Raw genomic sequence first — 14,501 nt, 5'->3', positions numbered from 1 at the left:
GATATATTTGTTAGTCAATTTTGAACTGACTTTTTAGTTGAAGACAGTCTGTTCTAACAGTGGACACAGACAGGCAGCTGGTGTGAGCGCCTGAAAGAAGAGCTCGCAGCCATTTAAACTGAAGGAAGAGAATTTTGTCTTGTTTAATTACAGATGCTCAAAATTCTAAAAAATTCAAGCCAAAGCACAGATCTCTGGTAATTTAAACTGAAGGAAGGGAAATTAGACTGACCATCTTTTAACCCTCAAAAACTCTAAAGCCAAATTGATTCATTTAAAAAGTGTTTGCAAGTCATTATTTGTTGAAATTCACTGGAGAAGGAAAGCATCAGTTACTGCTGGAATTAGACTATGGACTGTTCTACTGTGGAAGAACCTTTTTTCCCCCATCGGATGGCTGTGAGGACTTAAAGCAACATTGGACAGTAAATTTGCAAGGACTCTAATTTTTTTCTATTTTGAATGTTGTTTATATCTTTGTTTAAGAATTTATTTCTTCTAATTAAACAGTTAATTTGTTTTAAAGACACCTGGTTTGGTTGGCCTCATTTGGGGGTTAATAGATGGTACAATTTGGCTGGGTCTCTTTAACTGGGAAAGTTTAAAAATGATATGTTAGGCTATCTATGGAGGGACAGGATTGAATTAACAGTGCATTTCTCCCACCACAATCAGAATCGTATATTTTGATTGGGGGCTTTGACTGGCGTGGCCAGTCGTAACACAATGCTGAAGTCATGTTGAGTTAACACAATGTTAGCTGATATCCTTTGGTGTTGCTCATGGTGAGTCGGAGGATACACGGTAGTATAAGGGTCTGAAAGGGTTAATCTGAGAGAATGTAAAGAGTACCACCCACCATGATGGTGTAAGAGATCATGTCCTTTCAGTGGCCCCAGTGAAAAAAAGCATCCATGGAATCCTTTTCAGTTTTCCCAAATAAAACTATGTCCATAATTCTAAAATACATGTGTTCTCAAAAAAAAAAGAAACAACATTTATAGAAGCACCGTCATAACACAGTCTACTCTGAATCATCAGCCAAGTGATGGAAGGTGGTGTTGGCAATGCTATCAAGCAACAGTTACTCAGCAGTAACCTGCTCGCCAATGCTCAGTTTGGGTTCCACCAGGAGCACTTGGTTCCAGATCTCATTACAGCCTTGGTCTGTAATGGACAAAAGAGTTGAATTCCAGAGGTGATGGGAATGACTGCCCTTGACATCAAGGCAGCATTTGGCTTGTGTGGCATCAAAGAGCTTTGGCAAAATTGAAGTCAGTGGGAAAATTCCACTGGTTGGAGTCATACCTAGCACAGAGGAAGATGGTTGTGGTTGTTGGAGGCTAATCATCTCAGCCCCAAGACATCGTGGCAGGAGTTTCTCAGGCTAGTGACCTAGGCCCAACCATCTTAGATGCTTCCTCAGTGACCTTTCCTCCATCATTAAGGTCAGAAATGGGGATGTTTGCTGCTCATTGGTGCGGAACACTGTATTCATGACTCTTCAGATAGTGAAGCAGTCATTGCCTACATGCAGCAAAACCTGAACATCAGGCTTGGGCTAATAAATGGCAAGTAACCATACAAGTGCCAGGCAATGACCATCTCCAACAAAAGAGAATTTAGCCATCTCCCCTTGACATTCAACAACATTACCATCACTAAGCCCTCCACCATCAACATTCTGGGGGTTTGCATTGATCAGAAACTTAACTGGAGCAGCCATGTAAATACTCTGGCTACAAGAACAGGTCAAAGGCTGGGAATTTTGCAGTGACTAACTCACCTGGCTGCCCAAAGCCTGTCCGCCATCTACAGGCATGTCAGTAGTGTGATAGAATACTTTCCGCTTGCATGGATCAGTGCGGCTCCTATAACGCTCGAGAAGTTCAACACCATCCAAGACAAAGCAGCCCACTTGATCAGCACTCCATCCACTGCCTTAATCCTTCGCTCTCTCTCCACTACCAGCGCACAGTGGCAGTAGTCTGTATATCTACTAGATGCACTGCAGCATCTCGCCAAGGCTCCTTCAACAGTACCTTCCAACCCTAGTCCCTCTACCGCCGAGAAGGAGAAGGGCAGCAGGCATATGGGAACAACACCATCTGCAAGTTCCCCTCCAAGTCTCTCACCATCCTACCTTGGAACTATATCGTTTTTTCGGCACTGGGTCAAAATCCTGGAACTCCTTCTCAAACACTTTGGGTGTTCCTGCACTACGTTGGCTGCAACGATTCAAGAAGGTGGCTCACCACTACCTTATCGAGGGCAATTAAGGTTGGGCAACATATGCTGGTCTTGCCAGTGACGAAAGCGTCCCATGAACAAATATATATTTTTTTTAAAAAGCAAAATGTCTGCTGTGTTTGCGAACAGTCATTGTACTTTTGTGCAGCCGAAACTTGACCTAAGTCCCATTCACCCTGTGCTCCTTAAACTACATTGGCTCCAGCGATATTGTTCCAAGGTAGAATGGTGTGTGACTTAAGTAAGTGGTTCGCACCGCAGCCTCACAGCTCCAGCGACCCGAGTTCAATTCTGGGTACTGCCTGTGTGGAGTTTGCAAGTTCTCCCTGTGTCTGCGTGGGTTTCCTCCGGGTGCTCCGGTTTCCTCCCACATGCCAAAAGACTTGCAGGTTGATAGGTTAATTGGCCATTATAAATTGCCCCTAGTATAGGTAGGTGGTAAGGGAATATAGGGACAGGTGGGGATGTGGTAGGAATATGGAATTAGTGTAGGATTAGTATAAATGGGTGGTTGATGGTCGGCACAGACTCGGTGAGCCGAAGGGCCTGTTTCAGTGCTGTATCTCTAAACCAAAGTAAACTTGGAGGGGAACGTGCAGATAGTGTTGTTCCCATGTGCTTGCTGCTCTTCTCCTTCTCGGTGGTAGAGGGACCAGGTTTGGAAGGTGCTGTCGAAGGAGCCTTGGCGAGTTGCTGCAGTGCATCTTTTAGATGTACAGGCCACTGCCAATGTGTGCTGGTGGTGGAGAGGGAGTGAAGGATTAAGGCAGTGGATGGAATGCCAATCAAGTGGGCTGCTGTGTCCTGGATGAAACATAGAAAATAGGAGCAGGAGTAGGCCATTCGGCCCTTTGAGCCAACTCCGCCATTCATTATGATCATGGCTGATCATCCAACTCAATAGCCTGTTCCCGCTTTCGCCCCATACCTTTTGATCCCTTTAGACCCAAGAGTTATATCTAACTCCTTCTTGAAAACATACAATGTTTTGGCCTCAGCTGCTTCTTGAGCGTTGTAGGAGCAGCACTGATCCAGGCAAGTGGAGAGTATTCTGTCACACTCCTGACGTACCTGTAGCTCGTGGACAGGCTTTGGGGAGCCAGGTGAATTAGTCACTGCAGGTCCATCAGTGCCTAAATTTTAAAACTCTAATCCTTGTATTCAAATCGCTCCAAGTGTCTCACCCCTCCCTATCTCTGTACCCTCCTCCAGCACCACAGCCCTCATCTCTGTGCTCCTCCACCTTGTGCATCTGCGATTTTTAATCGCTCCACCATTGCTGGCCATGATTTCAACTGCCTAGGTCCAAAGCTATGGACTTTGCCCCTTAACCCCCTCTGTGTTTGTACCTCTCTCTGCTCCTTTAAAACACAATTTAAAACCTACACCTAAGCATTTGGTCACCTTTTCTAATATCTCCTTATGTGGATCGGTGTCAAAGTTTGTTTGAAATGCTTGGGGCACTATATAAATGCAAGTTGTTGCTCTTCAAAGTAAATTGTATGTAAAGCACTTTGAGAGATGTGGTTAAGGTGCTATATAAGTGATAGCTTTTTATTCTGAGTACTGATATGTTTGCTTTACAGGTTTGAATCTCTTGATATTCTGCATTTGTGTTTTTTTTATTGCTTCTGTTGAAAGAAATACGTAATGTCATTTGTTTAGGACCAAGCGGACTTCAGCCAACTGTGAAAGTAAACCCAGTGATGGTACATGATTCCGATAGTGAAGATGAGGATGACTATAACATGGATACTTCTGGGAATCGAAATGGGAATGATACTGGGGATAATTATTCGGATGGTGAGGAAAAGAAGAAAACAGCTATACTTTGTGAAGGTTCTGGTGAGTGCTGAGGTTGGTGCACAGAGCACAATATATGCTGAAATTAAATTTTACTCTTTTCATTTACTTTTTCCAAATTATATGATTTTAAACCATGATAGTCAATTGAAGGTTGATAGTTACAAAAGTTGAACAGCCCCAAGTTGAGCAAAATTAATAATTTTATTTTGTACACATTTTGTGATGGTAGAACTGACAGCTGTTACAAAAATTTCTAAATTCACTTGTAACAGCCCTTCAAAACACTCCCACAGGGGATGCTGAGACCAAGTGGGCCCACATCAGAGACGCCATCTATGAGTCAGCTTTGACCACCTACGGCAAAAGTGCGAAGAGAAATGCAGACTGGTTTCAATCTCATAATGAAGAGCTGGAACCTGTCATAGCCGCTAAGCGCATTGCACTTTTGAACTGCAAGAAAGCCCCCAGCGATTTAACATCCGCAGCACTTAAAGCAGCCAGAAGTACTGCACAAAGAACAGCTAGGCGTTGCGCAAACGACTACTGGCAACACCTATGCAGTCATATTCAGCTGGCCTCAGACACCGGAAACATCAGAGGAATGTATGATGGCATGAAGAGAGCTCTTGGGCCAACCATCAAGAAGATCACCCCCCTCAAATCTAAATCGGGGGACATAATCACTGACCAACGCAAACAGATGGACCGCTGGGTTGAGCACTACCTAGAACTGTACTCCAGGGAGAATGCTGTCACTGAGACTGCCCTCAATGCAGCCCAGCCTCTACCAGTCATGGATGAGCTGGACATACAGCCAACCAAATCGGAACTCAGTGATGCCATTGATTCCCTAGCCAGCGGAAAAGCCCCTGGGAAGGACAGCATTACCCCTGAAATAATCAAGAGTGCCAAGCCTGCTATACTCTCAGCACTACATGAACTGCTATGCCTGTGCTGGGACGAGGGAGCAGTACCCCAGGACATGCGCGATGCCAACATCATCACCCTCTATAAAAACAAAGGTGACCGCGGTGACTGCAACAACTACCGTGGAATCTCCCTGCTCAGCATAGTGGGGAAAGTCTTTGCTCGAGTCGCTCTGAACAGGCTCCAGAAGCTGGCCGAGCGCGTCTACCCTGAGGCACAGTGTGGCTTTCGTGCAGAGAGATCGACTATTGACATGCTGTTCTCCCTTCGTCAGATACAGGAGAAATGCCGTGAACAACAGATGCCCCTCTACATTGCTTTCATTGATCTCACCAAAGCCTTTGACCTCGTCAGCAGACGTGGTCTCTTCAGACTACTAGAAAAGATCGGATGTCCACCAAAGCTACTAAGTATCATCACCTCATTCCATGACAATATGAAAGGCACAATTCAACATGGTGGCTCCTCATCAGAGCCCTTTCCTATCCTGAGTGGTGTGAAACAGGGCTGTGTTCTCGCACCCACACTTTTTGGGATTTTCTTCTCCCTGCTGCTTTCACATGCGTTCAAATCCTCTGAAGAAGGAATTTTCCTCCACACAAGATCAGGGGGCAGGTTGTTCAATCTTGCCCGTCTAAGAGCGAAGTCCAAAGTACGGAAAGTCCTCATCAGAGAACTCCTCTTTGCTGACGATGCTGCTTTAACATCTCACACTGAAGAATGCCTGCAGAGTCTCATCGACAGGTTTGCGTCTGCCTGCAATGAATTTGGCCTAACCATCAGCCTCAAGAAAACGAACATCATGGGGCAGGATGTCAGAAATGATCCATCCATCAATATTGGCGACCACGCTCTGGAAGTGGTTCAAGAGTTCACCTACCTAGGCTCAACTATCACCAGTAACCTGTCTCTAGATGCAGAAATCAACAAGCGCATGGGTAAGGCTTCCACTGCTATGTCCAGACTGGCCAAGAGAGTGTGGGAAAATGGCGCACTGACACGGAACACAAAAGTCCGAGTGTATCAGGCCTGTGTCCTCAGTACCTTGCTCTACGGCAGCGAGGCCTGGACAACGTATGCCAGCCAAGAGCGACGTCTCAATTCATTCCATCTTCGCTGCCTTCGGAGAATACTTGGCATCAGGTGGCAGGACTATATCTCCAACACAGAAGTCCTTGAAGCGGCCAACACCCCCAGCTTATACACACTACTGAGTCAGCGGCGCTTGAGATGGCTTGGCCATGTGAGCCGCATGGAAGATGGCAGGATCCCCAAAGACACATTGTACAGCGAGCTCGCCACTGGTATCAGACCCACCGGCCGTCCATGTCTCCGTTATAAAGACGTCTGCAAACGCGACATGAAATCGTGTGACATTGATCACAAGTCGTGGGAGTCAGTTGCCAGCATTCGCCAGAGCTGGCGGGCAGCCATAAAGACAGGGCTAAATTGTGGCGAGTCGAAGAGACTTAGTAGTTGGCAGGAAAAAAGACAGAGGCGCAAGGGGAGAGCCAACTGTGCAACAGCCCCAACAAACAAATTTCTCTGCAGCACCTGTGGAAGAGCCTGTCACTCCAGAATTGGCCTTTATAGCCACTCCAGGCGCTGCTTCACAAACCACTGACCACCTCCAGGCGCGTATCCATTGTCTCTCGAGATAAGGAGGCCCAAAAGAAAGAAAAAAAAGAAAAAAAAAGAGAACTGACTTGGAATTTTATTCTGGTCAGGTTTAATATCTAGTGAGAAATGCCTATAGGCTGAATTTTAGGCTGCCCCAGCAGGTCGGATGGTGGCGTGGAGGCTCCGGGAGGCATACACGCCCCGCTCCCGCCTTCGGTCAACTTAACGGTGGTCGGGGGGCAGGGAGAAGCGGCCTGCCCACCAGAGGCCAATCAAGGCCCTTAAATGGCCACTTAAGGGCCCTCGCCCACCTCCACAGGTATTGTACCCGTGGCAAGCGGGCACGCTGGGGATGTGAAAGGCCGCCCAGCAATAGCTGCCGGCCTTTCCGCAAGCCTTGGTTGGTGGGGAGGGGTGGGGTGCATGGAAGTTGGGCACAGGGTGCCCGATATAGGAAGCTGACCCCGCCTCCCAACCCACTCCCGGGACACAAGACGCCCCTCTTTCCCCCAAACGACCACTCCAGCCTCACCAGGGAAGGACCGATCTCCCTGGTGAGGCATGCCCAACTTACCTTCACTCATAGCTTCATCTGGTCAGGTGGGCTGCAGTCCCAGCAGTGGCCACTGCTCCTGGTGGCGCTGCTGGGACTAAGAGCTGCCAGCCCGCTGATTGGCTGGCAGCTCACTGAGTTGGACCTCCTCCCTCAAGCGGGTGGAAGGCCCGCCTCGGGACAATTAAAGCCCGAGGACCCGTAAAATGCGGGACGGATCCCAGGGATAGGCGGAAGTGTGTTCGCCATCGAATTTTACGTCGGTGGTGAATTCTTGTCCGCCTGAGGTAAAATCCAGCCCATGTGTCGATTCACTTGTCATGTATCTGAATGGAATAACCACTTTGTAATAAAAATGGTTACTAGCTTGAAGTGAGAATCTGATGATTTTCATTGTTTGCTGAATGGGCCAGTAAAATGTATCTCACAAACTAATAGAAAACTGATGATTCCAGTCAATATTTGCATGTTATGCTCCTGCCCAGAAAGTTTTTCTCAACACATTAAAAATGCATTTTCCCTTTTTGCCTAATTTTCTGATAATGGTCACTCACACATTTCTAGAATTTTTTGCGATTTGCAGAAAATTGCATTTTAGCAAATTAGAAAAATCTTTGAGTCCAACGAGCACTGTTTTAAAAGTGTAGCTTGAGTTTTACCATGGTTTTTCCTCATGGCTTCTGATTTTGTCACAAAATTATTTTTCCCATGATTTTTGCAAAACAAAGTTGGAGGTTTTACATTGAGTTTTGATGCAAGTCTTTCAGCTGATTTTCTGTAATATAATTTTCATCTCAATTGCAATGGATATCAGCTTGTTTTGCTCTGTAAATGTTATTTTTCCTACATTAATCTATATATACATGGTTTGAAACAATTCTGACATAGTGCTTTAGTGATTCATTTGTTTCGTAATGCTATAGTGATGCTATTTTATTTTACAGGCATTTGTGGTAAAGGCAAGGCCCCACTACGGAAAAAGAGTCCAGTTAATCAATTGAGTCTGCTAGCACCATCACAAATGGAGGAAAGCAGTTGTGAGAAAGGCTGTCAGGTGACCAGTGAACAGATAAAGGCTGATATGAAAGCAGCCAGTGATGTTCCAGGGAGAAATAGGAGCAAAGATGTTACTTCTGGAACTGGAACCTGTTCTTCTCCTTCAAGAACAACCAACTCAAACACTGTCGCATCTCCTCAGTATATAGAATCTAATAGGGCAGCCACTGTGAATGGAGGGTGCAGACATTGCAATGCAGCATATTCTTCATATCCCGGTAGTGGAATTCATGCCTGTTCATGTACTTCACATAGAATTGGAGACTCTTCTGACAACAATGAGGGAAACTCGAGGAATAGTTCAATTCATACTGGCTGCATATGCAATACATCTCAGGTAAATGAAAGCAGGGCAGGTGAACACTCTGATGCAGATGAGCCTTCCACAAGCAACACACCTGGTACCTGTGATTTAAATGGACATTGCAGCAGAGATTCAACCGTATCAGAATTTTCACAAAGAAAATCTTCCACTTGCACACAAGAACAACTACATGTTGATAATGGGAGGACTAGAAGTGATCATGCCAGAGAGACAGAGAATTCTAATCATCATCCTATGTGCTCTAAAGGGGCCCAGTATGAAGGCTATCCACGCAGACCTGTGACAAGAGCGTGTAGCAAATATAGCCAGGTTCCATTGGTCACAGAGACAGGTAAATGGCATGTATGATTGTAAATATTTTGCAATGCACGATACTTAAGAATATTTACTGCAGTGTATAGTTTTAAATATGAGGTAAGTATGGATGGAGAAGGCAAGTGTCCATCCATACAGACTGTACACTTAACCCAATTGTTAAGTAATTCAAAGACTTTCATCAATACAGTACTGAGATATTGATTGTTATGCAAAGAACTTCCTGATATCAGGGCTAGATTCTGTGGTTTCTAGTCCTGCTTTTGCAGTTTAGTTTTGACTTTTTTTTGGCTCTATCTTTCCTTGTTTTACTAACCTCTTAAAATTGTATCTTGTTTTTTCTTTCAAGATTGCAAGCCTAAATTTCTCCAGTTTTACCTCATACCTGAGACTTTTAATTCTGGGAACTACTTTTGTGGTTCTGCTCTCAATTGCTTTCAATGCTAAATGCTCCTTTTTGTCTTGGTGACTGGAACTGGACTTGAGATATGGTCTGATTAATGCAATAATTTGTAGCAGTTAGTCCCACACTACTGTTTTGGCAGTACAGTTCAGCAGTTAGTCATCTATGTTTATTGCTGCTCTGTATTAATTCAATATGTTTAGCCTCAAATCAACGAATATCCTGTAGATCGCTTTCAACATCAGCTTGGCTATTTCAAAACTATTCATGGAGTGCGTATTTCACACATTTTCCCTTGTGTCCAATTCTTTGTATTAATTTTCACCTGCCATATTTTGTTCTACTCACTTTGTGTTTCTCATGCTGCTTTCTTAGAAATAAACTGGCCCCCTTAGATTATCGTTGCAAATTTGCCCGATTTACACTGGGTTTTTAAACACAAGTTGATGTAAATTAGAAACCACGTTGCCCTAATATTATTGATTCCTAGGGCACCTAAGTCAGCAGACTTCCCTCGTCTATCTTCCAATGTAACTTTTTCTAATTAGCCACTAATTGCTATCCTTCAGTCAATTTCTGATTTATTGCCAAACTTTACTCTGCATGCCTACCACTTTTTTATATTTTCAGAGGTCTATCTGCACCACATTATAGAGCAATCTGTCTACAGTCCGCTTGGGTGTCACTTTCTCAAAAAAAAAAGGCTTCAAGGAGGTTCTGGATTCAACTTGACTGTTTACTAATTATTATACAGTTGGTCAAGTTTACCCTTGATAACCCCATTATTTGACAAATGCTATTGAAGTAAGACTAATTAGTCTGTAATAAAAACAGAAAATGCTGGAAATAGTCAGCAGGTCTGGCATCATTTGTGGAGATAGAAACAGTTAACTTTCGGGTCAATGTCCCTTCATCAGAACTGGGAGTCACTGACCTGAAATGTTACCTGTTTCTCTCTTCACAGATGCTGCTGGACCTGCTGACTTTCTAGCATGTTCTGTTTTTATTTCTTCTTTCTAGCATCCATTGTGTTTTGCTGTAATTAGGCAGTAATTTCCTATATTTGTTTCATCTGCCTTTATTGAAAATGACACTACTTTAGATACTTTCCAATTTCGTACTACCTCTCCAGTGTTCTAATGACTCCTTCATAATTATCAAAGTAGATGAATTAATTGCACAAATAGATGTAAACAGGTATGATATAGTCGGGATTACGGAGACATGGCTGCAAGGTGACCAGGGATGGGAAATGAACATCCAGGGATATTCAGTATTTAGGAAGGACAGACAAAAAACAAAAGGCAGTGGAGTTGCATTGCTGGTTAAAGAGGAAATTAATGCAATAGTGAGGAAAGGTATTAGCTCTGACGATGTGGAATCTGTATGGGTAGAGCTGAGAAACGCTAAGGGGCAAATGTTAGTGGGGGTTGTATATAGACTCCCGAAGTGTAGTGGTGATGTTGGGAATGGCATTAAACAGGAAATTAGAAATGCATGCGATAAAGGAACATCTGTAATTATGGGTGAATTTAATCTGCACATAGATTGGGCAAATCAAATTAGTCATAATACCGTAGACAAGGAATTCTTGGAGTGTATACGGGATGGTTTTCTGGACCAATATGTTGAGGAACCAACTAGAGAAAAGGCCATCCTAGACTGGGTATTGTGTAATGAGAGAGGAATAATTGACAGTCTAGTGGTGCGAGACTTTTTGGGGACGAGCGACCATAATATGTTAGAATTCTTCATCAAGATGGAGAGTGACGTCGTTGATTCTGAGACAAGGCTCCTGAATCTTAGTAAAGGAAGGTATGAGGCGCAAGTTGGCCGTGACAGATTGGGAAATGTTACTTAAACGTTACATTGGATAGGCAATGGAAAACATTTAAAGAGTGCATGGATGAACTACAACAATTGTTTATCCCTGTCTGGTGCAAAAGTAAAACAGGAAAGGTAGCCAAGCCATGGCTTCCAAGGGAAATTAGAGATAGCATTAGATCCAAGGAAGAGGCATATAAATTTGCCAGGAAAAACAACAGACCTGAGGATTGGGAGCAGTTTAGAATTCAGCAAAGGAGGACGAAGGGATTGATTAAGAAGGGGAAAATAGAGTATGAGAGCAAGCTTGCGGGGAACATAAAAACTGACTAAAAGTTTCTATAGGTATGTGAAGAGAAAAATATTGGTGAAGACAAATGTAGGTCCCTTACATCAGAAACAGGGGAATTTATTATGGGGAATAAAGAAGTGGCTGACCAATTAAATGCATACTTTGGTTCTGTCTTCACAAAGGAGGACACTAATATCATACCAGAAAGGTTGGGGAACACTGGGCTTAGTGAGAGAGAGGAACTGAAGAAATCAGTATTAGTAGAGAAATGGTGTTGGGGAAATTGATTGGATTGAAGGCGGATAAATCACCAGGGCCTGATGGTATGCATCCCAGAGTACTTAAGGAAGTGGCCCTAGAAATAGTGGATGCATTGGTGGTCATCCAAGATTCTATAGTCTCTGGAACAGCACCTACAGATTGGAGGGGAGCTAATGTAACCCCACTATTTAAAAAGGGAGGCAGATAGAAAGCAGGGAATTATAGACCAATCAGCCTGATGTCGGTAGTGGGGAAAATTCTAGAGTCCATTATCAAAGATTTTATAGCAGAGCAGTTGGAGAACAGTGGTAGAATTGGATAGAGTCAGCATGGATTTACGAAAGGGAAATCATGCTTGACAAATCTACTGGAATTCTTCGAGGACGTAACTCGTAGAGTTGATGAGGGGAAGCCAGTGGATGTGGTTTCTTTGGACTTTCAGAAGGCTTTCGACAAAGTCCCACATAAGAGATTAGCATGTAAAATTAAAGCGCATGGGATTGGGGGTAGTGTATTGCGGTGGATAGAAAATTGGTTGGCGGACAGGGAACAGAGTAGGGATAAATGGGTATTTTTCCGAATGGCAGGCAGTGACTAGTTGGGTATTGCAGGGAATCGGTGCTAGGACCCCAGTTATTCACAATATACATTAATGATTTAGATGAGGGAACTAAATGTAATATCTCCAAATTTGCAGATGACACAAAACTGGATGGGAGGGTGAGTTGTGAGGAGGATGCAGAGAGGCTTCAGGGTGATTTGGACAAGTTGAGTGAGTGGGCAAATGCATGGCAGATGCAGTATAATGTGGTTAAATGTGAGGTTATTCACTTTGGTAGAAAAACAGGAAGGCAGATTATTATCTGGCCATAAACAGAGAGGGGAATATGGAGCGAGCCCTGGGTGTTCTCGTACACCAGTCACTGAAGGTAAGCATGCAGGTGCAACAGGCAGTAAAAAAGGCAAATGGTATGTTGGCCTTCATAGCGAGAGGATTCGAGTACAGAAGCAGGGATGTCTTACTGTAATTATACAGGGCCTTGGTGAGGCCACACCTGGAATATTGTGTGCAGTTTTGGTCTCCTTATCTGAGGAAGGATGTTCTTGCTATGGAGGGAGTGCAGCGAAGGTTTACCAGACTGACTCCTGGGATGGTGGGACTGTCATATGAGGAGAGATTGAGTCGGTTAGGATTATATTTGCTGGAGTTCAGAAGAGTAAGGGGGCATCTCATAGAAACCTATAAAATTTTAACAGGACTTGACAGGGTAGATGCAGGAAGGATGTTCCCGATGGTGGAGGAGTCCAGAACCGGGGGTCATAGTCTAAGGATATGGGTAAACCTTTCAGGACTGAGGAGAGGAGAAATTTCTTCACCCAGAGAGTGATGAGCCTGTGGAGTTCACTGCCACAGAAAGCAGTTGAGGCCAAAACATTGAATGTTTTCAAAAAGGAGTTAGATATCGCTCTTGGGTCTAAAGGGATCAAAGGGTATAGGGCAGAAGCCTGAACAGGCTACTGAGTTGGATGATCTTCCATGATCAAAATGAATGGCGGTGCAGGCTCGAAGGGCCAAATGGCCTACTCCTGCTCCTATTTTCTATGTTTCTATGTAACACCCAGCAAATCATTGTGTTTCTCTTTTCGGGGATAAGTACCTTTATACCTTTGCGGATTTATTTGTTTTTGAAGCTAATCAGCTGACAAGGACTTTTGTCTCGTTTTATGTAGAAGTCTTTAATTCTACTTGGGTTATTGCAACTTAGTGAGGGACATGTTGCTTGAGGCTTATCATGTAAATATTTGGAGAAAGCAATCATTCAAAACATTAACATCTGTGGTCAGCATAATTTGTTACCTTTGCTTGTCCTCTTTAAAAATACAGAGAATATCCTATTAAGTTTTGCAATTGAAGCGTCTGTCTCTGAGTCTGTCTCTCTCGCTCCGGTCCGTCTTGCTTTCATCGTTCCTCTTGCTCTTTCACCACCTTTTTAACATTTCTGTATGAACCACTTCTTCTTGCTCCCTTGGAAGTGTAAAGATAAACAAAAGGACCTGTATTTGAATGGGGTCTTACATGTACTCAAAGCTCTTTAAATTTAATGGGTTTGTTTTGAAGTGTACTCATTATGCAGACAATTGTGTTAGCCACTTTGTGTACATTAAGATCCTGCGAGCAGCAAATGACTGACTGAATTATCAGATTTTTTCAAAGGAGTGATGAGGGCAGAGGGAGAATTCCCTGCTCTACTTTGAATAGTTCATGGCTCATTTTGTATCCACCTGAGCAGGCAGACTGAGCCTCAGTTTAACCATCTTAAAGACAGCATGTCTGCGAGTGCTCAGTATCGGACTCCAGACTCAGCCTTACATTAAATTTACGAGCTTGAATTGGGACTAGAGTTTACAAATTTCTGAGGTGGAGGTGAAAGTGCTATCAACTGAACTAACACTTGTTTTTCCTCTTTATTTCACTTCTGATTAATTTGTTAATACTCTTAGGATGGTGCCTGTTTGTTCTATGTCTAGTAAATCTATGTATGTATTTATGCTGCATGATTAACATACGGCTAAAAACATTCATTGAACTCCACTGAATTGTTGTCTTTTCCTCCACGCCCTCAACCCTATCCACCTCCTGCCTCCCCAAAATCAACTTGCTTAAACTATTACCTTATTGTTGACTATAATAACTGCAGATCTGACTAACCATGTGAATTGTTGTTTTCATGAGTTATTACGACTTTATCAACGCTCTCATACTCAGGCTGGGTAGCTGATACTTTTACTCCAAATAAATTGAAGAAACCTTGAATAAATCTAACATTGTACAGGAATTAACTTCCATAACTCAAGTAACAACTTTTTA

At 43.6% G+C, this 14,501-nt stretch overlaps 1 protein-coding gene across 2 annotated transcripts in view; it reads left to right on the top strand.

The window, feature by feature from the left end:
- The window catches only part of fbxo38 (F-box protein 38), a 134,742-nt gene that overhangs the window by 50,026 nt on the left and 70,215 nt on the right, over window positions 1-14,501 (top strand). For both annotated transcript variants that reach the window (XM_068043444.1, XM_068043443.1), the window contains exons 14-15: window positions 3,916-4,095; window positions 8,101-8,868. In XM_068043444.1, the coding sequence (XP_067899545.1) occupies window positions 3,916-4,095; window positions 8,101-8,868 (948 nt within the window). The remainder of the gene's footprint in view (window positions 1-3,915; window positions 4,096-8,100; window positions 8,869-14,501) is intronic.

Source organism: Heterodontus francisci, chromosome 12 (assembly GCF_036365525.1).
Source record: "Heterodontus francisci isolate sHetFra1 chromosome 12, sHetFra1.hap1, whole genome shotgun sequence".
Taxonomy (NCBI): Eukaryota; Metazoa; Chordata; class Chondrichthyes; order Heterodontiformes; family Heterodontidae; genus Heterodontus; species Heterodontus francisci.
The sequence above is the reverse complement of the archived record's forward strand: the minus strand, read 5'-3'. Positions and strand labels throughout refer to the sequence as shown.